This window comes from Suncus etruscus, chromosome 1 (genome assembly GCF_024139225.1).
Source record: "Suncus etruscus isolate mSunEtr1 chromosome 1, mSunEtr1.pri.cur, whole genome shotgun sequence".
Taxonomy (NCBI): Eukaryota; Metazoa; Chordata; class Mammalia; order Eulipotyphla; family Soricidae; genus Suncus; species Suncus etruscus.
The window spans coordinates 58,812,723-58,838,542 of NC_064848.1; the positions used below are offsets into that span (position 1 = coordinate 58,812,723).

At 39.7% G+C, this 25,820-nt stretch overlaps 2 protein-coding genes across 2 annotated transcripts in view; one reads left to right on the top strand and one right to left on the bottom strand.

Annotated features, from left to right (window-relative positions):
* Positions 1-24,946, top strand: part of SMIM27 (small integral membrane protein 27) — a 25,836-nt gene extending 890 nt beyond the window's left edge. The window contains exon 3 of the mRNA XM_049774256.1: positions 24,934-24,946. Within this exon, the coding sequence (XP_049630213.1) occupies positions 24,934-24,937 (4 nt within the window). The 3' untranslated portion in view covers positions 24,938-24,946. The remainder of the gene's footprint in view (positions 1-24,933) is intronic.
* Positions 482-12,838, bottom strand: NDUFB6 (NADH:ubiquinone oxidoreductase subunit B6). The gene is made up of 4 exons (XM_049774243.1): positions 12,536-12,838; positions 9,514-9,606; positions 6,084-6,128; positions 482-656 (listed from the first exon to the last, which is right to left on the bottom strand). Exons 1-4 carry the CDS (start codon positions 12,713-12,715, stop codon positions 588-590), a joined length of 387 nt encoding a protein of 128 aa, XP_049630200.1. The 5' UTR covers positions 12,716-12,838; the 3' UTR covers positions 482-587.
* Positions 24,947-25,820: the final 874 nt, after the last annotated feature.

Sequence of the window (25,820 nt, forward strand, 5' to 3'; positions counted from 1 at the left end):
TTCCCCCCTGCGTCCCATATGGTCCCCCAAGCCAGGAGGGATTTCTGAGCACACAGCCAGGAGTAACCCCTGAGCGTCACCGGGTGTAGCCCAAAAAACAAAAAATAAATGTCTCCTCTCAGAACAAAGCAACTTCAATTTAAAAGCTGTCGAGTTATGAGGATTCTAGATGGGATGAACAGGGTTTTCAGTCCATGGTGCCTTGAATATCTTAGATTCAGAAATAGGTGGAATTTACTTTTACTTAGTACACAATGCTCACTGTTTATTTTCACATCAGACAAGTGTATGTAATGTATTCTCACAAGTGTATGTTCTGTGTAAGTTAAAGTCCTGTGTGACACCTTTTCTACATCCAGTTTTCAAATCAAGACTGGTCAGAAAACGCAGTTGTCATTATTCACATACTATTTTCTTAGTGTCCAGTTTTATTGGTAAATCAAAGAGTGCCAAATGTACATTGGGATGAAACAGACACATCTGAAAGTTAAATTTATTAATTACTTCTCCAGAAAATATGTTCAGTAAATATGGAACTGGAGCAACAAATTTGGAGCTCATAAGCCTTTAAAGTTCTTAAATAGTCTTCAGTGATGTTGATCAGGAAATTCTCTCATTGGTGGAATTACTTCTCCAGTCTCCAGAATAGTATCGCCCTAGGAAAACAAAACATGCATTAAAAAATCTTGCTGGTGTAAGTTTTAGTTTGTCAAATCTCATACAGGAAATCTAGTTCGGCTCTGAATCTTTTACTATTTTGGAGCAGAGGGAGGAGTTGGGCCACAACTGATGGTGTTCAGGGTCACTTTCAGTATGGATCAGGGATGACCATGTGGAGCAAGGGATTGATCTGGGCCTCCCATCATGAGCCCAGCCCTTTGAGCTCTCACCCAGCACCTCACTTGAACACTCAAAAAGACAAAATAGGAACTGTCTGAAAATAAGGAACCAATATTCAAAATCTTTTTTTTTTTTTTTTTTTTTTTGGTTTTTGGGCCACACCCGGCGACGCTCAGAGGTTACTCCTGGCTGTCTGCTCAGAAATAGCTCCTGGCAGGCACGGGGGACCATATGGGACACCGGGATTCGAACCAACCACCTTTGGTCCTGGATCGGCTGCTTGCAAGGCAAACACCGCTGCGCTATCTCTCCGGGCCCCAGTATTCAAAATCTTAAGTGAAAAATACAAGTTTTGCTCATGCAAAAACCAGGTAGATTGTCTTTACAAAATGAAAGAGGAATCATCTTTATTCTGCACTCCTCCAAGGACTAGGAGAAGCTGCATGGAAAAATCTTTAGTTCAATATAAGGTGGTAATTATTCCCAGCAACTGAATTTCTTTTGTGTTATCCAGTTTACCATTTTGCTCAGATGTTATAAGACAACACTAAAGTGTCTCAAGATTATAATACATATAGTAGAAAGGGTTTGGAGTCAGGACCAAATGATGAAAATCCTAGTACTGTTATTAACAAATGATAATTTTAGACAAATTACTTAGCGCTCTTTCAATTTTGTGTTTTGAAAACAGGTTCTGTTACCTGGTTAGGTACATTAGAGTTATCTCTATCCTTACCTTGCCAGTTCCTAACCTGGTATAGCTCAAGAAGGATTAATGATCTGATGTGAAATATACTTTTATTATATTTAAACCAGTATATGGGGTTTTTTGGGGGAAGGAGGGATTTGTCACAACAGCTACTACAATCCCCTCACAGAGAAATTAGTGCCATAAGCTAGCTCTAAAGCTGAATTGAACCAACTGGCACTAGTTTAGCAATCTGGCAGCAAGGACATTGGTGTTAAAGGGTAAAAGATGGGAACAAAAGGCAATAATACTTTTGGAAACAGATTGTCAAATGAATGTGAGGTTCTAGAATTAGCTATAAACTTGTAAAAATAAATTTTTGTCTAATATGTATTTTATGGCTGTTTTGTATGTAGTTTTTTGGGTATTTTTTTGCTTTTTGGGTCACTCCCGGCAGCGCTCAGGGGTTTGATTTCCCACAGAGGATGTGTCTCCCAAGCTCTGCCAGAAGTTATCCCTGATCACTACCATGTGTCCAAGAAAGAAAAAAACTAAGCATGATCACAGGCAGGAAGTAATTTATTGAGAAGATTACCTGCTGGAACAATAGGACAGTGGGTAAGGCCGACCCAGTTTCAATCCCAATATGCCATAGGGTCCCCCACACCCACCAGGAGTGATTCCTGAGTGTAGAGCCAGAAGTAACCCCTGAGCACAGCTGGGTGTGGCCCAAAACAAAACAAAACAACACAAAAAAAGCAGGTAATCAAAAAACTCGGGACTATGCACTATACAAAATCAAATTGCTTCTGAATTCAAATTGTAAGAATTATTGAGATTCTGAGAAACAAGTTCAAAATGCAATAAGCTGGGATTAGTCTTACATTAGAGATCACACTGAAGTGAAAGTAACCTTTGGACAATTAAACTGTCTGATTCAAATGTTTCCAGAAGAGTTAAGAGACATAAAGACAACATGAGAAATTGGTACTATGTATGTAAAACATAGGTAAAGCATATGTGATTAACTAGGTATAAAAAGTTACTTTTTTTTTTTGTGGTTTTTGGGTCACACTCAGCAGTGCTCAGGGGTTATTTCTGGCTCCAGGCTCAGAAATTGCTCCTGGCAGGCACGGGGGACCATATGGGACGCCGGGATTCGAACCGATGACCTCCTGCATGAAAGGCAAACGCCTTACCTCCATGATATCTCTCAGGCCCCGTATAAAAAGATTCTTACTGAATATTCTTCTTTTCATTTCTACTAAATATTGTCTAGATTGTTAAAGGAATAGGAAGTCTGTGGTTGAGTGTAAGGACCTCTAGCACTCAACCTGCTATGAGTATGAGTATGAGCAAAGAGGCAGTTTTTGAAGGTCCTATATATCCCCAAAAAGGGCATGCCCAGGATTCATTTTAGATATGGTCAAGGTTGGTGATGGAGGAAAACCCTTCCTAGACAGAACTGATGTTGGACTAAAACTGGTTTTCACTCGAAACAAGGTTGGTTTTGGGTCTTTCCCCATCTCTTTACATTTCTAAGGCTATCTAAATAAAACAGGGCTGGGGAGAAGTCTTTTGTCTGCTACTCTCCTCTTTCTGTCTGGCTAGTGTGGATTCTGGTACTTAATAAAAGCTGTGGTTTTGTGGGGCTGGAGAGATAGCATCGAGGTAAGGTGTTTGCCTTGCATGCAGAAGGACAGTGGCTCGAATCCTGGCATCCCATATGGTTTCCCATGCCTGCCAGGAGCAATTTCTGAGCGGGGAGCCAGGAGTAGCCGCTGAGTGCTGCCAGGTGTGACCCAAAAACCAAAAAAAAAAAAGCTGTGGTTTTGGAGGTTCTCTCTCCCCGCCTCTCCCCCTTATCTTTTCTTTCTTTCTCCACTCTTCCGCTGTGCTAAAAGGTGGAAGGCTCTTGGACCACATATTTCACCTTCCTTAGCTTGTTTGGATTATTTTCTGCAGCGACCCCTGCTCCAGACCCACTTTCTCTGGAGTGGGATTAAAGCAGGTGGAGCTTGGAACCAGGAAGAGAAGTGAAGAAACATGTTATGGTATATTCTAGGAGACAAAATCAGTGTCCAATCAAGTAACTTTCTACACAATGGGCTGGTTATCCTTACAAAGCTAAACCTGAGATTTCAGCCTAGCTAAGAACCAATTACTTCTATGCTACCCGAGTTCCAGCACTGAACAAAAGGTGCCTAATTTGCCTTTTTATTATTGTTCTTTAACTAGAATCCTGAGGTATTACTGTGTATCATCTGGAGAATCATGGGTTTAGGGCTGAATGCAATTATGGAATGGAATTTTGGTGGTTTTTCCCAAAGAAGAATATTGAGTGTGTTATATTTGTGAGGAGAAGGAAGCAGAGAGTTATTTGGTAAATGGCAGTGGTGTGGAAGAATAGAACTAGGAAACAGTTTGTATATCTTTATAAATAAAATGGTGGTGTGGCAATATAGGGAAGTAAAGAGAAGATGGCAAGAGAGAAGAGTGGGAGACATTTAAAATATCAGAATAAGAATGAGTTTTGGCCAAAAAGACCTGAAGACTAATAATGTGAAATATTTTCAAGTTTAGAACTGGCAATCATCCCCTGTGATATCTAGCCCTTTCCCCCCTAACATAATCTTTGAGCCCACATTAGACATAGCATAAAGTAAGACTGAGGTGAACTAGATCCAGAGAAGTTTAAATGTGAATATGAAAAAAACCTGTTTTTGTTAAGTGATGGGAGATTTGGGGTTTGTTTACTAATGATCATTCTATTTACTACATGTAGAAAGAAGATTCTTTAGGTCTTCTAAGAGGTCAATACCATAGAAAAAGGAGAGATTAACAAAACATACAAAATTAGGGAAAAAATGCCATAGAATCACTGTAATCTTCTGAAGAGAGCCTTCTTCCTTTCAAGAGTAATAACAAAATAAACTAATGATTTCACCAATGAAATCAGCAAGGTAATGACTTTTATTTGGTTTGGGGCCATACCCAGTGGAGGGAAGTAAGAATCATTCTTGGAGGGCTTAGGGGACCATATGGGATGCTGGGGATCAATCCTGGGATGGCAGTATTTAAGGCAAGAGCATAACTGCAGTACTACCACTTTGGCCCAATAATGACCTATTTTGAGGTTACTTATACCCTGGCACAGTTATATACAATGAATTATAGAAGAAAATCTTTACTAGGGCCAGAGAGATAGTATAGGGGTTAAGACACTTATTTTAATTACGGCTCACCTCTGTTCTATACCTTGTATCACAAAGGAGTGATCCCTGATCACCACAGAGCCAAGAGTAAACTCTATGCACTTCTGACATATCCTCTTTCACTCTTCACCCTCTACCCTAAAATTCTCTTTGGTTGAAGTAGACAATATATTATTGTGACTGCAATCTGATCAAAGCAAAAACCAAACTTTAAAAACTATAAGACATGGGGCTAGAGCAGTGGCACAAGCAGTAGGGCGTTTGCCTTGCATGTGCTAACCTAGGACGGACTGAGGTTCAATCCTCCAGCGTCCCATATGGTCCCCCCAAGCCAGAAGCGATTTCTGAGCGCATAACCAGGAGTAATCCCTGAGTGTCACAAGGTGTGGTCCCCCTCAAAAAAACTCTAAGACATAGTGGTTAATAGTGATAATATTTTAGTAGTACTTTAATGGTAGTAGGTCACATACATACCCTTTCAATGACTAAAAAAGGACAAGATATAACATTTTACTGTGCTAACCAATAAGCTTAAAACTTGTAAAATATTAGCTGACTACTGAGTAATCTTCTGATACTGATAAATCTATGTTAGTATGGAAATTCTTGCTTCACCTGTATGAAGTTCTAAGTTTGATTCCCAGGATACTATCCACTCTCCCTTCCCACCCCTGAATCATTTTTAATTCAGATAATGGCTTATCATACTCATAATGTAAAATTAAAAAGTTCACATAAATAAAACTTAAATTCAAAGACAAGAGGTTATGGTCAACTTTGAAAATGAAGCAAAACACAGAAAATGCTATCTTGGAAATAACAAGGACTAAAGATGGTGTTGCTACAGCTTGAACATCTACTCAGGCTTTTGTCTTAAGTTCTTAAATGGTATTAAAATAAAGCTTCAATTCCCTTTAGTATTAGGAAAGTCAGAGAACAAGTTTCCTGACAAAAGTCAGAACAGAACAACAAGCTAAGTTGAAGAGAAATGTTCACTTTCCTTTTTTGGTTTATTTGTCTTTTGTTTGGGGATGACAACTGATGGTGTTCAGGGAGCACTCCTGTAAGCGCAGAGGACAGTATGGGATGCTGGAGATCAAACCGAGGTCAGTTATGTACAAAGCAAGTGCCCTATCTGCTGTACTATGGCTCTGGACCACCACCTTCCATTTCTAAATACCTCACATTAGTGCTTTTGTTTCTCCCCTACTCCATCCCTACTTACAAAAATACGAAAACAGACACTAAATAGCTGGCAAGAAATAAGCTTTTTTTGAATGATTACTTGGAGAAGGAAAGAGAAAAACAAGAAAACAAAAAGGATAGGTTATAAGACTTACTGGGAATATTCTGGGTTTCCTTTCAACGATGGCATATGGTTTTGTCTGCAATAAAAGTAAGCTCTGTTAATTATGATTTTAGAGTTCATTCTAAAAATAGATCACATCCCACCTTTTTTTTGGTGGGGGGATGTTGAGGATCAAACCCAGAACCTCATTATGTGAAATATGAGTTCTACCACTGAGCTACATCCCCAGTGATGCAGTTTTTTTTTTTTTTTAAACAGAGACCAGCATGGGATTGCAAGGGTCATACTTGGCAGTGTTGAAGGAGCCGTATGTGGGAACTTGAACTCTAGAGCTACCTATCTGGTCTCATATCCCAATTTCTAAACAAGGCCCCAGCCTCTCACCAACTGTTAACTAAAGACATCCACTTGGCTACCAAATAAGACACCTCAAACACTTTTAGCTTTCTTCAAACTTCCCACCCCTCCCTCCTCCCACCCTCCCTCCCTCCCTTTCTTCTTCCCTCCTTCCCTCCCCCTCCTACCCCTCCCTCCTCCAACCCCTCCCTCCTCCCACCCTTTCTTCCTCCCTCCTTCCCTCCCATCCCTTCTCCCATCTTCCCTTTCCTCCCTCCCTTCCCTCCCTCCTTCCAGCCTTCCTCCCTCCTTCCCTCCCCCTCCCACCCCTCCTTCCCCCCTCCCTCCCTCCCTTCCTTCCTTCTTTCCTTCCTCCTCAGTAAATGGTACTTTGTTTCCCACCACTTATAAAGGGAAAAATCTTGATCCTCAGCAGATCTACTTGATTCTACTTCAAATCATTTCCGAACTCTAACTGAATCTCATCTGCTGTAGTATTACTATCTTTGTCCAAGCATTATCACTGTAGTCACCTATTATTCTTCAGGCTTCATGCCCTCTATGGGCTCTAATCTCTATACTGTAGTCAGAGTAGACAGAACCTTTAAGATACCATTTCTCGGGGCCGGGCGGTGGCGCTAAAGGTAAGGTGCCTGCCTTGCCTGCGCTAGCCTTGGACGGACCGCAGTTCGATCCCCCGGTGTCCCATATGGTCCCCCAAGCCAGGAGCAACTTCTGAGCACATAGCCAGGAGTAACCCCTGAGCGTTACTGGGTGTGGCCCAAAAACCAAAAAAAAAAAAAAAAAAAAAGATACCATTTCTCGGGGCCGGGTGGTGGCGCTAGAGGTAAGGTGTCTGCCTGCCAGTGCTAGCCTAAGACGAACTGAGGTTCGATCCCCAGGCGTCCCATATGGTCCCCCGAGCCAGGAGCGACTTCTGAGCACATAGCCAGGAGTAAACCCTGAGCGTTAGTGGGTGTGGCCCAAAAACATAAACAAAAAAGTTATATCATTTCTCATCTCAAAATCTTATAATTCTTTTTTTTTTTTTTTTGGTTTTTTGGGCCACACCCGGCAGTGCTCAGGGCTTACTCCTGGCTGTCTGCTCAGAAATAGCTCCTGGCAGGCACGGGGGACCATATGGGACACCGGGATTCGAACCAACCACCTTTGATCCTGGATCGGCTGCTTGCAAGGCAAACGCCGCTGTGCTATCTCTCCGGGCCCTAAAATCTTATAATTCTTAAGAGGAAGATTTAAATTCTTGTGATCTCTCAGGCCCTCCATTTCATTCCACATATCAATATTTTGTTTTCCTAAATATACCATTTTATCAAATGACTCGCCTGTTTAAAAAGGAAACTTTCCACTGCCTACCTCATAAAGTTGAATTCCCCTGGCCTACTGTCCAAGCATCACAATATTTGGTGTCAATCTAGCAAAGCAATATAGTCTGTCATCCAGTCATAGCCTCTGTCTTAGATACCTATAACCATACTCATTACTAACAAGCCTAATTGATTACTGCTCTCCTCCATACTCAACTTAAAACATATATAATTCTCAAATGGTAACTTTTCTAATTTATTATTCCATCAGTTTACTGTATAACATATCTTTTTCTTCAACCCTTTAATTCTATTTAGACCAATCTGAATATAGAATTTGTATTTTATTCATGGATTATGCTTAAGTAGTTTCTTCCAGTAGAGGGCCATTCAAACTGATTCTATATCTCTATGCCATGTTACCCTCATTCTTTAAGCACTCCTTTCTTTTCTGGCATATAGCATGTCTCACTTTCTTTTACTTGCCCTGTTGCAATCATGAAAACAGCCATTTCTCCAAGGAGCTCTAGATTCTTTCAGTGGAGAAAGACATTAGAAAATAAAGGTGTTAATCACCAGGGAATAGCACTCTCCCAGGTCTTCTTTGTTTTGTTTTTTTTTTTTGGTTTTTGGTTTTTGGGTCACACCCAGCAGCGCTCAGGGGTTACTCCTGGCTCTATGCTCAGAAATCACTCCTGACAGGCTCGGGGGACCATAGGGGATGAGGAGATTCGAACCATCCTTCTGTGTCTAAGGCAAACGCCTTACCGCTGTACTATATCTCCGACTCCCAGTCTCCCAGGTCTTCTTAGTGAACAAATCTTCAGTTGATCCTCCTCCTCCCAGATAACTGCTACCCTTCTCAACTTAATAATGTCCTACTCCAAAAGCAGCAGCTTTAGTTCTCCAACTCCCACCTGCCCCTTTACCATTCAATCACTCAGTATCTGACTCCTCAGTATGTGCAAACAGGCTTTCCTCTTTCTGGGTTATAACACTTTAGCCAGTGATGGCTGACCTTTTTGAGCCCGAGTGCCCAAACTGCCACACAAAACCAAAGAATTTCCTCAAAAGTGCCAGCACATCAATTAAACCTTAATAACAAGATTTTAGTATCTAAAATCTATGCGGCATGCGCAGCATATCTTAATTACGGACCTTCCCTTTGGCCAGCTGCAAGGCCTTCGCATGGCACCGCTGGCACACGTGCCATAGGTTCGCCATGGCGGCTAGGCCATGTAGCCCTTACTGGACTCCTCCTTCTCCTTCCCCTCCAAATGCAAATCTTCCACACCTTTTTCCAGATTAATCCTGGCCCTTAAAATAGAAGTTAAAGTTTTGAGCAGCACAGTTTTTAAAGAAACTGGAGGTTTTTTTTTTTTTTAAAGGGTGGGGCAGAATTAAGGAGATAGATATGGGATGATGACTAAGGTTATCTGTTACCATTACAAATTTTCCTATGTCATATATATGCCCCAAATGGACAAATTCTTTTTCTCCCTAAACAGGAATCTAAATTTACTCTAGTAATTATTAGGTCAATAATTAGGTCAAGCAAAAAATGATCATTAATACTTGTTCTCAGAAAATACACTTCAGATTTTAAGTAATCAATAGAAAGATTAAAACCCATACTTCATTTCTTGTTTCAATGACCATTTTACTGAAAAGGTTCAAGGTTTCTTTGGAATCAAATCGGCTTGTTGGTGGTTAGGCAGGGTAAGGCACATATACATAGGGAATAATTCTGTACAATATAAAATTATTTTAAAGTCTACATATTTAGCACATTCTTACCTGGACATGGTATTTCAAATAATAGTGAATAATCCACATAGGAACAAGTACATGAGTAAAAGCCAAGACACTGTGTCGGTATGTCTTATAGAGCTGGGGAAAAAACATAGATAATATAAGCAGATAAACTATTTTATGTTTGTAGCAACAAAAAAAATAGCATTAATGATACAATGTTTCAAATGTTTTGGACTTCCTTATAATCTAACCTCACCCACTTAATATTTTATTAAGTATAGGGCTTGGGGGCCAGAGATAGTTTAAATATCTCTAAATAACATGTTCTGAAGAACATGAGTTGTACGAGATAGCCCAAGTATAATGCTTAGCACCATATGGATCCTTCTGAGAATAGTCAGGAGTGACCTCCAAGTCAGTATGGCCTCAAAACCAAATAACAAAGTTGAGGGGGGAGGCAGAAAGGGAAGGATTTATAGGGTAAGCTATAAATCAGAGTTACTCTTTTCTTTTTTTTTCCTTAATAGGAGAGTCCCTAGTGGTGCTCAGAGTCTGAGAGCTACTCTTAGGTTCAACTTGGAGACTTAATGTTGTGGTGCGACATAGGCTAGCAGAGCTAGGGCCACCAGAACTATATACAGAGTGCTCAATGTTCAAAGTGTTGAGGATGCTGCCAGGATTTGAACTGAGGGGTGTGACATTTTATAAGTCTACCCACTTTGGGCTATCTCTCTAGTCCCTGGAGTTAATAAGTGTGTTTTGTTTTTGTCCACGCTCAGAGGTGCTCAGGGTTTACTCCTGTCTCTGTGCTTAAGATCATTCATGGAGGAATTTGGGAGAACATATGTGGTGCTAGGGCTAGAACCAGCATCCAAAGTATGCAAGGCAAGTGCCCTACCTACTCCAATATTGCTTCAGCCCCTGAAGTTAATGAATTTTAAGTACTATCTTCCAAGGCTATAGTAAAGCATTTAGAGAGGCATTTTATTTAGTTTCAATTGGACATGGTGGGGAAACACCTGGCACTGCTCAAGGCTCACTATGCAATGACTGAAGTTGAACCAGAATTGGCAGCATGCAATTTATTTAAATAATTTTGAAAAATAGGGTAGTTGTCTTTTTTCTGAAAAATTCTATAAATTTGATTACTATGGTTAAATCAATTGAAATATATTTTTAAAAAACATGTCTTATTTTTAATAAACATAATTTAAAAATGTATCTGTAAAAACTGGAGATACAGTACAGTGGGTGAGGTACTTTCCTTGCATGCTCTGCACTCAGGGATTACTCCTGAACATGCATAAGACGCCATAAGGATGCTGTGGGTTGAACCCAGGTCAACTGCATATACAGCAAATACCCTACTTGCTGTACTGTTGCAGCCCCCTTTCAATTTCTAGTAGCTACAATCAACATCACTTACATTATTCTAGGCAGACAATCCTGAACATAACAAAGCTAAAAAATAATACGTTACATATTGGAATGTATTGGAACTCACTCTGAGATGCTTTCAGACTCACTATTTTAATAGAAAGCAGAAAACTGAACATGGCAATCATTTTTTTAAACACACCTGTCTTTCATGAAAATTTGATAATAAATACTATAATTATAAAGGACAAAATAAATTCAAAGTAAGAGAAGATGAATTTCAACAAATTATTTACTCCCTGAGATCACTGGCTGAAAGGTGAGGTGTCAACTTGCAACTAGTGACTGTGAAACTCAAGTAATTTAAAGGCTATTTCGTTTTATAAAGGTTGAGAGGAGGGTCAGATTGTAACCTACTGTGTCTACTTTATTAAAAAAAAAAAAGGCACTAATTCTGCTGTACCAACAAAATTAAAAGTACAAAAAAAAAAAAAAAACAAAAAAAAAAAGACGATGAACAGTCCAGATATGCAAGACTTTTAATGTAATGTTGTTCAATTCTTTGGTCTTTAACCAAAGAGAGGTAGCACATGTGAAGCCCATAGTAAGGGGCCAGACACAAAGCAAGCACGTAAGGCTTATGATTAGTATTATCATTCTTAGTAATTGGCACTGTTAGTAATTAAGGACCACTCTAAAAGCTTTTGCTTGATTCAATCCCCAACAACCCACATGGCCCCGAGAACCCCCCCCCTTAAGATGTCCAGGGCATCACAGGGTGTGGCACAGAGCAATCTCTCTCCAGCTCAAACAATTCTAAATTGTACTACTCCTCAATTACAATGTTATTTAACAGCCTCAAGAAAACGTTCTGAGACACTGACACCAACTAGACACCACTGATATCACTCTAGAGTGCGTGATTTTCTTAAAAGAAATAAGCGTTCCGGATAGTCTGGAGAGGGGCATCTTTCATGGGCCTCAACAGGCAGGCAAAGAGGCTTCTTGGCGGAGACGGGCTCGCAGTGACTCCGGAAGTTGGATGTTGTTCCAGCGGGTCTTTTTATGCTTTGGGGCTTGTCTACTTTTGTTTTGGCTTTATTTATTTTTGTTTTGGCTTCTGAGCCACATCCTGCAGCACTCAGGAGTTCCTTCTGGCCCTGCACTGCACTCAGGAATTAGTCCTGGTGATGCACAGCAGCTATAGCACTTATACTAAACTCCGGTCCCCAGCTGATCTTGCAAACTTTAAAGCCAGACAATGGTAATCATTGTGTAAAATTATGAAATGTCAACTCCGATGAATCCTTGCCTATCATTTCGCGGGAATATTTCCAGTCAAAAAAAAAATACAATTAAACGTCCCGGATGCAACAATGCAATGTCCCAGAAAAACCTAAGCCAAGAATCGCCTGCTTCTCGTCACAGTTGGCAGCAAAACGGAATGACTTCCAAAGCCGGGTAACACGCTGTGTGTGTGGGTCGCCTCCTCCCCGTTTAGGATTTTCAGGGCAAGGTGGAACCCTGAGTCTTCCCTTGGAGAACTCCTGGCACTTAGGGGCACAGAATCCTGAGTGTGGCTACCAGGATTTCAGCAGCTAGGCTGTGGGTGGTGGTGATGGTGGTGGTGTCGAAGCGGGGTGTCCCTAGGTAGGGGTCATTCTTTGGGGTCCCATCACTCACTCACCATGTTCTTCCAGGGGGCCTGGTCATGCAAAAACTTATTCCAAAACGATTCCACCGGCCCCAATTTCTGCGGGGGTAAAACCGGCTCTCGGGGACTCAGTTCCTGGTCCTTCAGCCATCGCCTTCTCAGTTCTCGCAGCTGCTGCAGCCGCAGTTTCTCATCAGGTGTATAACCGGTCATGATGCCTCTGAGATCTTAGCCAAAAAAAATTAGGACACGGCGGAGTCCCGACCCTGGAAGAAGCGCGATTGCGCTCGCAAAGCGACCTTGCTAGGACGCCCTGGAGCGGCGCGCGGCTATGACGTCACCGCTCTCGGCCGGCGGGCCAATCACCGCTCGGGATCTAGGCATGCGCAAAGGTCTAAGTGAGTTGCACCCGCAGGTCTTAGGAATTGCTGGCTGGGAAGTGCCTTGGCAGTGACTTAAAGGGACAGACGGCAAATTAAAAAAACAAAACAAAAAAATGTGAGCGGTGCCGGAGCGGTGGCGCAAGAGGTTAAGGTACCTGTCTTGCGCGCGCTAGCCTAGGACGGTTCGATCCCCCGGCGTCTCAGATGGTCCCCCCAAGCCAGGAGCGCTTTCTGAGCGCATAGCTCGGAGGAACCCATGAGTGTCATGACCTCGAGTTGAAATAGAAGTTGTGTCAGTGACCCTGAGCAGTCATCTCGGACTTTGGTTGCACCCACTCTGCCTAAGTAAAGGCTAGCTGAGGATCTGGAAGAATTAAAAAGACAGACGCACCCACATTTTTGACCCAGCAATTTGGGAATGGGGGGAGCTCTCCTAATGTCCTAGAAGTGAAAATAGAAAAGGAATGTCCAACTAGACGAAGTGCTGACGTTTTCCTAACTTTCCTTCAGTGCAGGATGGCTTGGAGAATTTGTAGTCCAATCCTGCCCTGCAGTTCAGAGGCAGTTGTAAAAAGTGAGAGTCAAACACTAGAGCTGGTGATTCCAGAGTTTTCAGGCTCACGCCTTGCCTGCTGCACCCTCCACTTCCCTCAAAAAATCTAGAGTTCACGTTCAACAAACAGGAAAAGGCGGGAGGATATAGGAAACATTTGGAGTGATGGACATGTTTGTCAAGTTGAATATATTGAATAGGTGCTATTAAAAAAAAACATTCATTATACCCCAAAACAGATGCTTTAAAAAATTGGGACTGCTCAGGAGTCACTTTGGCTCTGCTGGGGGTCCTCTTGGAGGTGTTCAGGACTATGCAGTGCCCCCTTCTGCAGGCAAAGCCCTTTCCTGATGTAATTATCCCCTGTTAGAGGGGTTTTCTTTGGCTTCCCCTATTTTATCATTTGCTATGGATATGCTGATACCGCCCCCTTCTCCAGTAATGCTACCGGCTTTTGTTCTTTTGAAGAAATAAATCTATGGACGTGTTCCATATGCAACTTGAAGTGATCTCCATAATATATTGACAGAATAAGAACATATCAGAAGAAAACTAAGCAGAGAGATGCATATATCTATCTTTTAAACAAAAGGAGAAAGATGATAATATATGTACACATGTTTCAAAATAATAAATAGCATTAACAAAAATATTTACTGACAAGTGAATCTTTGTTTTACATTTTTTTTTTTTTGCAAAATCCCTCTAATGTCTGACTTTGTAAGTGATAGAAGAATGCTTAAAACTATTTTTGAGGGGCCGGGCGGTGGCGCTAAAGGTAAGGTGCCTGCCTTGCCTGCGCTAGCCTTGGACGGACCGCGGTTCGATCCCCCGGTGTCCCATATGGTCCCCCAAGCCAGGAGCAACTTCTGAGCACATAGCCAGGAGTAACCCCTGAGCGTTACCGGGTGTGGCCCAAAAACCAAAAAAAAAAAACTATTTTTGTATTTGAGCATAATATTGCCAAATTAGATAATGCCATGCAGCCTTTGGAAAATCATACACATGTATCTATGAATTTCAAGAAAAATAACAGATATTCTTGCAATAATTTTCAGAGACAAAAGAGAGGAGGACTGGAAAGTCCAGCTCAGGCCATGAAGCTCACCACAAAGAGTAATGAGTGTTGTTAGAGAAATAACTACATTGAGAACTATCATAACAATGTGAATGAATGAGGGAAGTAGAAAGCCTGTCCCAAGTACAGGCGGGGGCTGGGTGGGGAGGAGGGAGATTTGGGACATCGGTGGTGGGAATGTTGCACTGGTGAAGGGGGGGTGTTCTTTACATGACTGAAACCCAACCACAGTCATGTTTGTAATCAAGGTGTTTAAATAAAGATATTAATAAAAAAGTAAAACAAACAAACAAAAAGAATAATAGGGCAAATAGTATTTTGGTATTATATGAGAATAATTTTGACCTCACAATTTCCATGACAGGATGACAAAGACTTCCAGCAGATAATTCGTTGGATTTATCCTGGATAATACATTGGGGAACAGCTACCAGAAATGTAACTAAATTTCAGGTTAAAGTTAGAAATATAAAATCCTGGAACGCTCTTTTAGCAGAAAGCGGGGACATTTTTAAAGACTAGAAAGGCCATGTCAAAATGACTCAAGACTCTCCATGAATAGATGCCCTTAGTCAATAAATATAACTTCAAAGAAGTGAAATATTAAGTATATATAATAAAATAGTATATAGTAATAACACGTGTAATAATAAGTTTTTAAACAAAACTTTATTTAAATAAAATTTCACTTTGGTATTAGGAAACCATTTGCTTTGAGAAGTGGTAAGCAAAGGAAAAATTCAAGCATTTTTCTTACCATTTTGGGGGTTCGTTTATTAGGCTATACTCGGATTGAACCCGAGATGGTCTCATGCAAGGCAGGAAAAAAAAAAAGCTCTACTCGCTGTACTAGCGATCTGTATTGATTTTTTTCATGTTTTTAATAAAAACTGCATTTTAATACAAACTGCATCTTAGTGTAAAATTAGTTGACAAAATTTCTTTAGAGAGACATAGGAGGGGCAGAATTGATAGTACAACGGTAGGGCATTTCCTTTGCACGCGGCTCACCCGGGATTTGATCCTGAGTATTCATTCCATAAGGCCCCAATCTGATAGTGATTCCTGAGTGCAAAGCCAAGAGTTACCCGTGGCTTTGTGTTACCGTGGCTGGATGCCGCCCCCAACCAAACAAACATAATAGCCTCAAACAAAACAAACAAAAAATCGTAAAAGAATGATCAAAGGGATTGCAGGGTCCCTTTGCAGACGAGGCTAGTTTGCATCTAATAGTTTGTTAATGAACGTCTCAAAGAAGTTAGCAGCGGCGCCATCTGGTGGAATATTGTCTCACTGCCTGTGAGGTAACCATGCCAAATTAATAGCAAACAAAACCAAAATTGGATCAGTCTCCAGATCTAAGAATTCCTGTAGAAAGTCACAGTGAAGACTGGAAATCCTTATTGCACATCAACATAATATATTCAGAAAATTTATATTGAAGTAAATGCAAACAACAGTTTCTTCAACAAAAAAATATCAAGAAGAAAAGAATAAGGTCTCTAGTGGGAGAGGGAGAATCCACCATAACTCAATAATAAGATAACAAATTAGGAAAGTACTAATAGTACAAGGATTATAAGGCACATGCCAATGTTGCTGGCCTGGGTTTGATCCCCAGAACCACCTGATTCCTTGAACAACACATAGAAGACTCAGAAAATTTATTTTGTGGTGCAGAGTCAAGTAGGACTACATAGAACTGCAAGCCTAATTGGCACTCCTTCTCTTCACCTTCTGAGGCCTGCTAGGAGACCTCCCCCAAACAAATTATCCAACTATTTTTTGAAAAAAATTCTTTTTAAGCATAAGTACAAGCTTCCCACCACCAGTGCCCCCATTTATCTCCTCCTTCACTCCCCCCCTGTATTCAAGACAGGCATTCTACTTCTCTCATGCAAATTTAATGACTATTGGTTTGCAATATAATTTTAAGTTGGGGAAGGTGAAGCCTCCCATGTTCTTTTTCCTAAAAGTTGCTTTAGCTTTTCGTGGGTGTTTATTGTTCCAAATGAATTTCAGGAATGTTTGATCCACTTCTTTGAAGAATGTCTTAGGTATCCTTATTTCTGGTGAGAAGGCAAATGGTACAGGGATTTAGAAAGATTGGCAGTTTCTTACTGTTTTGTTTCTCCCTGTCTCTTTTGAAATTGGCAGTTTCTTATAATATAAATTTTCTCTTGTCTATCATACAATCCAGAAATTTTTTTCTGTGGTATTTACTCCTAGGTGCTGACAATTTATATCTGTATAAAAATTTGTACTTGGATGTTTATAGCTATTTAAGTCTCTATTTCCTTCACTAAAAAGATATCATGAGATCCTTTAGTAGGTGAATGATTGAATAAACAACTCTACATCCAATGATGAGATGCCAATAATCAACCAAAAGCATTGAAAGACAAGGAGAAAAAATGCATATTATTGAGTGACATAAATAAATCTGAGGCTTGAGTACCAGTGTATGACATTCTGGCAAATGCAAAACTATGGAGATAGCAAAGGAATTAGTGGTTAACAGGTGGTGGCAGTGGGAAAGAGAATGAGATGATTTTTTGAACAATGAAAATATTCTATACCTATTGTAAAGATGCATATAAGTTAAACATTTTCTCAACCCCATTGACTTTAGCATCCAATTTACATACTCATGTACTGTGGGGAATTATGGTGTTCATTGCTTTTGTTTTGTTTTGTTTGCTTATTTGTTTTTACAAATGTACTATCTTCACATATATACATAGTTATATAGAAATTTCTGTCTTCCTCTCAATTTTATTATAAACCTAAAATTGCTCTAAAAATTGATATTGGGCCAGAAAGTAAGCAGGTGAGACATTTGTTTTGCACATTTGATTACTGACTGCGCCTCACATATTTCCCTGAGCCCTTCTTGGAGTGATCCTTCTATGATATTTTATTGTTCTTGGAGAAGTGAATTTTGGTTTTCAACAAGGAAGTTAATATTCTAAATAAATATTTCATTTGTAAATGGACCTAATGGTAACTGTTAGTTTGTTGACTTTGGGACATTCATTATGAGTTGTCCTAAAAAAAACTACTATACTTTCACCACTTTTTAATACTACCACCATCACATTTAGAAAGAGAAAAAAAAGCAGTAGTTTTGGAAATTGTTATTTTTGGTAAGTTACACTGTTAGCTACTGCCAACCATAATTCTTTCCCTTCTAATTTACTATAGTTTTGAAATTCACAACGAAGAATTGAATGAAAATTAAACAGTCTTGAGACTAGTGAAACAATACAACAAATAGGGCATTTACCTTGCAAGAAGACATCACAGGTTCAATTAGCAGCATCCCATATTGTCCCCTGCGGAATGTCAGGAATAATTCCTGAGTGCAAAGCCAATAGTACCCCCTGAGCATTTCTGAGTAGGGCCCCAACTTAAGAATTAAAAAAAAGAAGAAAGAAAATGTAAAAAGTCTTACATGCCTGGGAAATAGTCTTACTCAGAAAGTTTCCAGTACCCAGAACTTTTCCAGTACCACTGAATGTTCCCACAAGAGGGCACTCTGATTTACTGAAAACGTTGGTAACAGTTAATTGGGTTTTATATAAGGTCTTGTTAACTAGCTTGCAAAAGTTAGAAAAAATTAAAGCATAGTCGACAGGGCAAAGAAAGCAAGAAGATTGGGGAGGGAGTATCCTCTATCAGTAGTAAACTTCTTTAACTTAGACTCTCTAATTTTAATCTTTGTGGCCTGCACTGTTATTATTAGTAATATAGTAGTAGAAGCAGCAGCAGCAGCAGCAGCAGCAGCAGCAGCAGCAGCAGCAGCAGTAATAGCAGTAGTAGTAGTAACACCAGCAACAGCAGCAGCAGCACCAATAGTGAGAGGTGCTGAGGAACAAATCTAGAGCTTTACTTCTGTGAACCATGCATTCTATCACTAATGCACAACCTCAGCTTCCAGTCAGCTTAATTTGGCCCCTTGAAGAGCACACTGTTAGGGACAGACACAAGACTGAGGCATATAGTCTTATACACCAGGATGAATAGCAACAACCATTGAGATGAGATTTCAACGTTTTCTTCAGTATGCCTTTATATAGGGTAAACTTCTAACTTCAGATGGAAGCTAAAAGATCCATTTATCCAGAGATAAGAAAAGTGTTTTTCATAAAAGCAGTCTGGGGGCCAGGGGCAGGCATTGAGGACCAGAAGGTAACAGGAGAAATTAATGGCAAGAAATGAACACTGGTAAAGGAATTAGTGTTGGAACATTGTATGACTAAAATTCAACTATCAACAGCTTTTTTAACTATTTATTTTATGGTGATTTAATTAAAAAATAAAATTAAAGCAAACTTTTATTTATTTATTTATTTTTTGGGTTTTGGGCCACACCCGGCATTGCTCAGGGGTTACTCCTGGCTGTCTGCTCAGAAATAGCTCCTGGCAGGCACGGGGGACCATATGGGACACCGGGATTCGAACCAACCACCTTTGGTCCTGGATCGGCTGCTTGCAAGGCAAACGCCGCTGTGCTATCTCTCCGGGCCCTAAAGCAAACTTTTAAAAGAAAAAAAAAAGATCTATCTGCTCTAAAGAGTCAGGATTTAATGCAGTATCACTTTTAAAAATTGAGGGGCTGGAGCAATATAGTATAGCAGGTAGAGAAGGGCACGGTTTACCTCGCCTGTGGCTCACCTGGGTTTAATCTCTGGAACTCCATATGATCTCCAAGCCCCATCAAAAATGATCACTGAGCACAGAAATTGGAGTGAATATGGAGCAAAGCCAAGTATGCCCCACCTAAAACAAATCTTATAGATGGTAAAATATAAAGTGTAATATAATCATATATCCAGAAATAAACCTACAATCTATAAACATTTAGTTTATAACAAAATATCTAAGATTATATAATGCAAAAAAGAATCTCTGCAACTAAGTGTTAGAAAAAATTGAACAGGCCCATGAAACATAATGAAATTAAACTACTCAACCCATAAAAAATAAATCAAAATGAATTAAAAATTATATTTAAGACCTGAAACCACAAGTACATAGGTTTAAATAAGATGGTATAGATGAATTGTTTCATGTTCTTAGTATTACCAATGTTTTGTGGAATTATTCCAAATGTAATAAAAATATAAACAATTGGTGCCATTGAAAAGTGTTTGTGTATATGTTTAAACAAAACAAACAGATTGCCTTCTGAATAAAAAATGATTACATAATAGATATATGAAGAGGGTGATACCCAAGGTATTTAATGAACTTATATAATTTAACAAAACCCAGTTCTTTACTATTAAAAGCTACCAAGAATGAAATAATCCAATTTAAAAATGGGTAGGACATTGGTGGTGGGAAATGTACACTGTTGAAGGATGTTGTACACTCTATGACTGAAAATCCATCATGAACAATTTTGTAACTGTGAAAAAGACCACACAACTGTATTATGAAAAACCTTGTAGAGGGTGGAGAGATAGCACAGTGGCAGGGCTTTTGCCTTGCAAGTGGCAGACTCAGGACAGATGTTGGTTCAAATCCCAGCATCCCATATGTCCCCCCATGCTGCCAGGAGCGATTTCTGAGCACAGAGCCAGAAGTAACCCCTGAGCACCTCCAGGTGTGGCTCCAAAACAAAAACAAAAATACTTGTAAACTAGAGCATTTAAATAAAGTAATTTAAAAGAAAATTAAAAAAAATTAGGAGAGTGAATACACTTTTCCAGATAGGATATTCAGATGGATAATAATCATAAAACACGCTTGTCATCATCACTGATCATCAGAAAAATGTGAATTAATAAAATACCACTGCATACCTGTGAAGATGGCTTCAAAAATAGCAATAACTAGAGTCAAAGATGTATGGAGAAAAAGGAACTCCCATGTTTCTAGGAAAGTGAATTGGTGTAACTATTTTGGATAAATGTTACAGCATTTCCTTAAGTGTCTAAAAGTAGAGTTACTATAATCCAGAAATTCTATTTGTAATGGATATGAAAAGTTATTTGCATCATTGTTTATTACAGTTATTTTCAACAGCTAACATAGGGAATCAGCCCAAATGAAAATTGATAAAAGGTTGGTGAAGAGGGGGCCGGGAAAGTGGCGCTAGAGTTAAGGTGTCTGCCTTGCAAGTGCTAGCATAAGACGGATCAGGGTTCGATTCCCCGGGGTCCCATATGGACCCCCAAGCCAGGAGCGATTTCTGAGCACATAGCCAGGAGTAACCCCTGAGCGTCAAACGGGTGTGGCCCAAAAAACAAAAAACAAAAAAAAAAAGGTTGGTGAAGAGGAAGTACATCTGTGAAATGAGATACTATTCTATTATTAAAACAATCTACGGGGTTGGAGAGATAATACAGCAGGTAGGGTACTTGCCTTGCACATGGGTGACCTTGCATTCTGTATGGTTCCCTTCGAACACCACCAGGAGTGATCCCTGATCAGAGATCCAGAACTAATGCCTGAGCACTACTGGGGAAGGCTCTGAGACAAAACTAACTAAAACAAGGTCTAATCACAACAAAATAGAGGGATCTCAAGGAAATTATGTAATTTGAAATAAATCAGAAGTTAGAAAATAGTTAGATTTTACCATGTGAACAATATAATCATATAAAATTGGTGAACAGATGAAAGAGAATAAAAAGAAAAGTGGGGCCAGAGAGATAGCATGGAGGTAAAGCATTCCATAAGGTCCCCTGAGCCTGCCAGGAGCGATTTCTTAGCGTAGAGCCAGGAGTAACCCCTGAGCGCTGCCGGGTGTGACCCCAAAAAAACAAGAAAAAAAAAAGTGGACAGACATTGAGAACAGAATTAAAGCTATTTTAAGAGAAGGAAAAAAGATTAAGGAGAAATAAAAATTACTAAGCAGAGCCAGAGAGATAATACAGTAGGTGTGGTGTTTGTTTTGGATGCAGTCAATGCAGGTTCAATCTCTCGCATCCCATGTAGTTCTCCAAGTACCACCAGGAGTGATCCCTAAGTGCAGAACCAGTAATAAACCCTCAACACTGTCAGGTGTGGCCTTCCAAAATTAAATTAAATTAATTTCAGTAGGACAGTCTCAGAGATAAAGCCGAAATTACTGCACATGCCAATCTAGTTTGATTATTGTAACTCTATGGTTCTCTGTGGGGCCCTGAAGGCCACAGCACTGAAGGGCCGGGGTATCCCTGAAGCTGCGGGGCCCAGCAGCACTGCATCTTCCCAACCATCCTACGGCCACATTGAACCAGTGGTCTATTGACCAAGAATTGCAATGGCAAATTATATTGGGGCCCTGGACCTCCAGAGCACTGTTTAGGAGTCCCCCCCCCCCCATCCAACAAAATGTTAATTTGAAAACACTGTATACAGCATTCTCTGAAAGACTTTTTTTTTTTTTTTTTTTTTTCGTTTTTAGGAACCAGGTGCTCAGGGATTAATCTTGGCTCTCCACTCAAAAATTACTACTGGCAGGCATCGGGGATCAGTGGGGATTGAATTCAGGCTGGGCGCATGCAAGGCAAATACCCTACCAGCTGTGATTTCAATCCAGCCCTGGCAGACTTTTATTTTGTTTTGGAACACACACATAGTGATGGTCTGGGGCTATATTCCTGGCTATGCACTCAGTAATTATTTCTCGAAATGCTCAGAAAACATACGGAATGCCAAGGATAGAACCCGGGTCGGCTGCATGCAAGGCAAGTGCCTAACTGCTGTACTATCACCTTGTTCCCTCACTTTTAAATTTACATTTTCATAGATGTCAATAACATGATTATTTAGATTGAGAGTGCTCTACAAGAGTTCTGTTTAGACATTTTTCCAGCTTAAGAAGATTCTATTCTTGATATTATCTTAATAATTTATATTGAGGGGTTGAGAGAGAAAGCAAGGCATTGTCTTGTGTGTGGCCCAACCAGATTCAATCCTTGGCACTTCCAAACCTGCCAGGAGAGACCAGGAGGAAGCCAAGAAGAAGCCCTGAGCAGCCTCAGGTGTGGTCTCAACTCTACACTAATAGTAAATATTATTATATAATGTATTTATTAATATAATTAATAATGTATAATAGTTATAACATATAATACATAACTATTGTAATAAAAATTGAAACACAAACCCACAGAATATTTTCACAGTTCAACCCAAGGGTGTCAATAAAAGCAAGTCTCACAAGATATAGGCAATTTTTCCTGAAAAAAGAAAAGATAGTAATAATGAGGACCCTACTTATGTTCAAGTAATTGCATCAAAGCTAGGGGTTTTTATATTCTCCCCCTTTTCAATAGAATGTGTTAATCTAATTAGGCTCCCTCAACTTGTACAGAGAATCTATTTTGCTCTTTGTTTGAGGCATATTAGTGCATACATTCTCTGGCAGAAACCAGAAAGACTGATCATAACACTTACTTTTTAAAAATATTTTCAGGTAGTTGCACAGCATGCATAAAAGAGAGATTTGGGGACATTTTATTTTTTGGAGAGTGGTGGAGGGCGTCAAATGTTATGAATTCTCTTCCACAATGCCATAGTTATTCTCTCAAGTCAGCTCAGTTTCCTCACAAAATTGTGAAGAAGGGCAATATTTCCCCCTTCTTGTTCCTCAAGCCTGGTAACTAATAAAACTAACATAAAACACAGATTGGAAGAGACCTATTTTTTTTGGTTTTGTTTTGGAGCCATACGCAGAGGTAATCTGGATTTAATCATTCTGCATTCAGGGAATAAGGGCTGGTGGGACTGAGTGTGCCATATGAGATCCCAGGAATTGATCCTGGATCAGTTGCTTGCAAAGCATATGACTTTCCCATTGCACTATTTATTGTTCTGGTCCAATAATATATATATATATATATATATTTTTTTAGGGGCAGTTGGACCACACCCAGTGACGCTCAGGGTTTACTCCCAGCTATGCACTCAGAAATCGCTCCTGGCTTGGGGGACCATATGGGATGCCTGGGATTGAACTGCAGTCCGTCCTAGGTCAGCCTCTTGTAAGGCAAATGCCCTACTAATGTGTCACTGCTCTGGCACCAAGATATATATATATATATATATATATATATATACATACATACACACATACATATATATACATATATGTGTATATATATATATATATATATATATTGTTTTTGGGTCACACCCGGCAGCACTCAGGAGTTACTCCTGGCTCTACGCTCAGAAAATCACCCCTGTCAGGCACGGGGGACCATATAGGATGCCGGGATTTGAACCACCATCCTTCTGCATGAAAGGCAAACGCCTTACCTTCATGCTAAGATATATTATTTTTTTAAGTTTAATAATAGCATTTCTTCTGTGTACAGGAAATGTAAGCAGTAAAAATTTGGTAATTTACTAAAATGTTGGGACCCAAATGATAGCACAGCAGGGAGGGCGTTTGTTTGCCCTGCAAGCAGCCAACCTGGGTTCCATCCCCAGCATCCCATACAGTCCTCTGAGCATTGCCAGGAATAACTTCTGAGAACAGAGCCAGAAGTAACCCGAGTGGCCCTGGGTTTGGCCCATAAAACAAAAAATAAGTAGATAGATAGATAGATAGATAGATAGATAGATAGATAGATAGATAGATAGATAGATAGATAGATGATAAAAGAAATGTCTTCATCTCCTTAAATAACTTTAGCTAGAGACAAAAGATGTTAGGGTAAGGCCATAATGTTAGCACAGTGTGTAGGGCATTTGCCTGCACCTGGCTTACTCCAACAACGCATATAATCTCATAAGCCTGCCAGGAGTAATTTCTGATCACAGAGCTAGTAATAACTACTGAGTGTCCCTGGGCGTGATCCAAAACTTAACCAAAACAAAACAAAATGAAAATATGTGTATAGATTAGAGGGGAAGGAAGATATATTACCAGAAATCACTTTAGATCAAGATTCAACTGTTGTGCAGATTTAAGTTTCTATTTTCTCCACTAACAAGAATTAAAGATATGTAGTCATCTCAGTTCAGCAGTTGAACAAGGAAATTTCCTTCCAAAGAGAGGGAATGTACCAGTCTTTCTTTATATGTACAAGTCTTACCAAAAATGGCAACATACACACGCAACTTTAATGGAACCTCCCATGAATAATAATTTTTTAAACATTTGTGTTTTTTTTTGGGGGGGGGCCACACCAGCTGACACTCAGGGGTTACTCCTGGCTCTGTGCTCAGAAATCGCTCCTGGCAGACTTGGGGGACCATGTGGAATGCTTGGAATCAAAACTAGGTCTGTCCTGGGTCAGCTGTGTGCAAAGCAAACGCCCTACCATAGTACTATCTCGCCAGCCTCCCCTTGAATAATTTTTTATATCACAGAGAAATGTTTGGAGGCACTAATTTTGCTTCTCTTCAGCCCTTCTTTGTTCATATGGTCTAGCAAGAGTACATTTAGTAAGTGAAATATTAAGTAGACAAGATGAAAATTTGTCAGTACTCCCTTAAAGTTTTTAAGTTATTTTGGTTTTGGAGCCATACCCTGTGGTGCTCAGGACTTACTCCTTGTTCTATGTTCAAAGATCACTGAGCAAGGATTAAGGCACCATATTCTGTGCTGGAGATTAAACCCAGGTCAGCTCCATGCAAGACAAAGCATTTTGTCCACTCTGATATTGCTCTGGCTCTTTAAAACATATTTTATATTGTCACAATAGTGTTAATGTTTATAGTATAAATGTATAAAATCACTATGCTGTTTTTTAGTATTAGGACATCTTGTTCTAGTGCAATTTGGAGGGAGCTATTAAGCAAATCAATCCAACAAAACTATGAATTAGATAAAAATGAAGCCAGTGTTTAAAAGGAAAAAACAATGTACAATTATTCAAATAGTGTTCCAGCATGTTCACAATCAAGGCAATGCACAAGAAACAGATAAAATATACCATTCTTCTATTGAATCCAAAATAATTTTGTTTTGTTAAAACATTTTCATTAAGTCAGAGAGAGAAAGACGCAGAATGGTCTCACTCATCTATGGGTTTTAAGAAAAATGAAAGACATTCTTGCAATAATTTTCAGAGACAAAAGAGAGGAGTGATGAGTTTAGTTAGAGAAATAACTACATGGAGAACTATCCTAACAATGACAATGTATGAGGGGAATAGAAAGCCTGTCTAGAGTACAGACAGAGCTGGGAAAGGGAGGAGGAATATTTGGACATTGGTGATGGGAGTGTTGCACTGGTGATGGGGGGGTGTCCTCTTACATGACTAAAACCCAAACACAATCATGTTTGTAATCAAGGTATTTAAATAAAATATTATTTAAAAAACAAACCCCCCAAAAAACCATATTCATTATTTT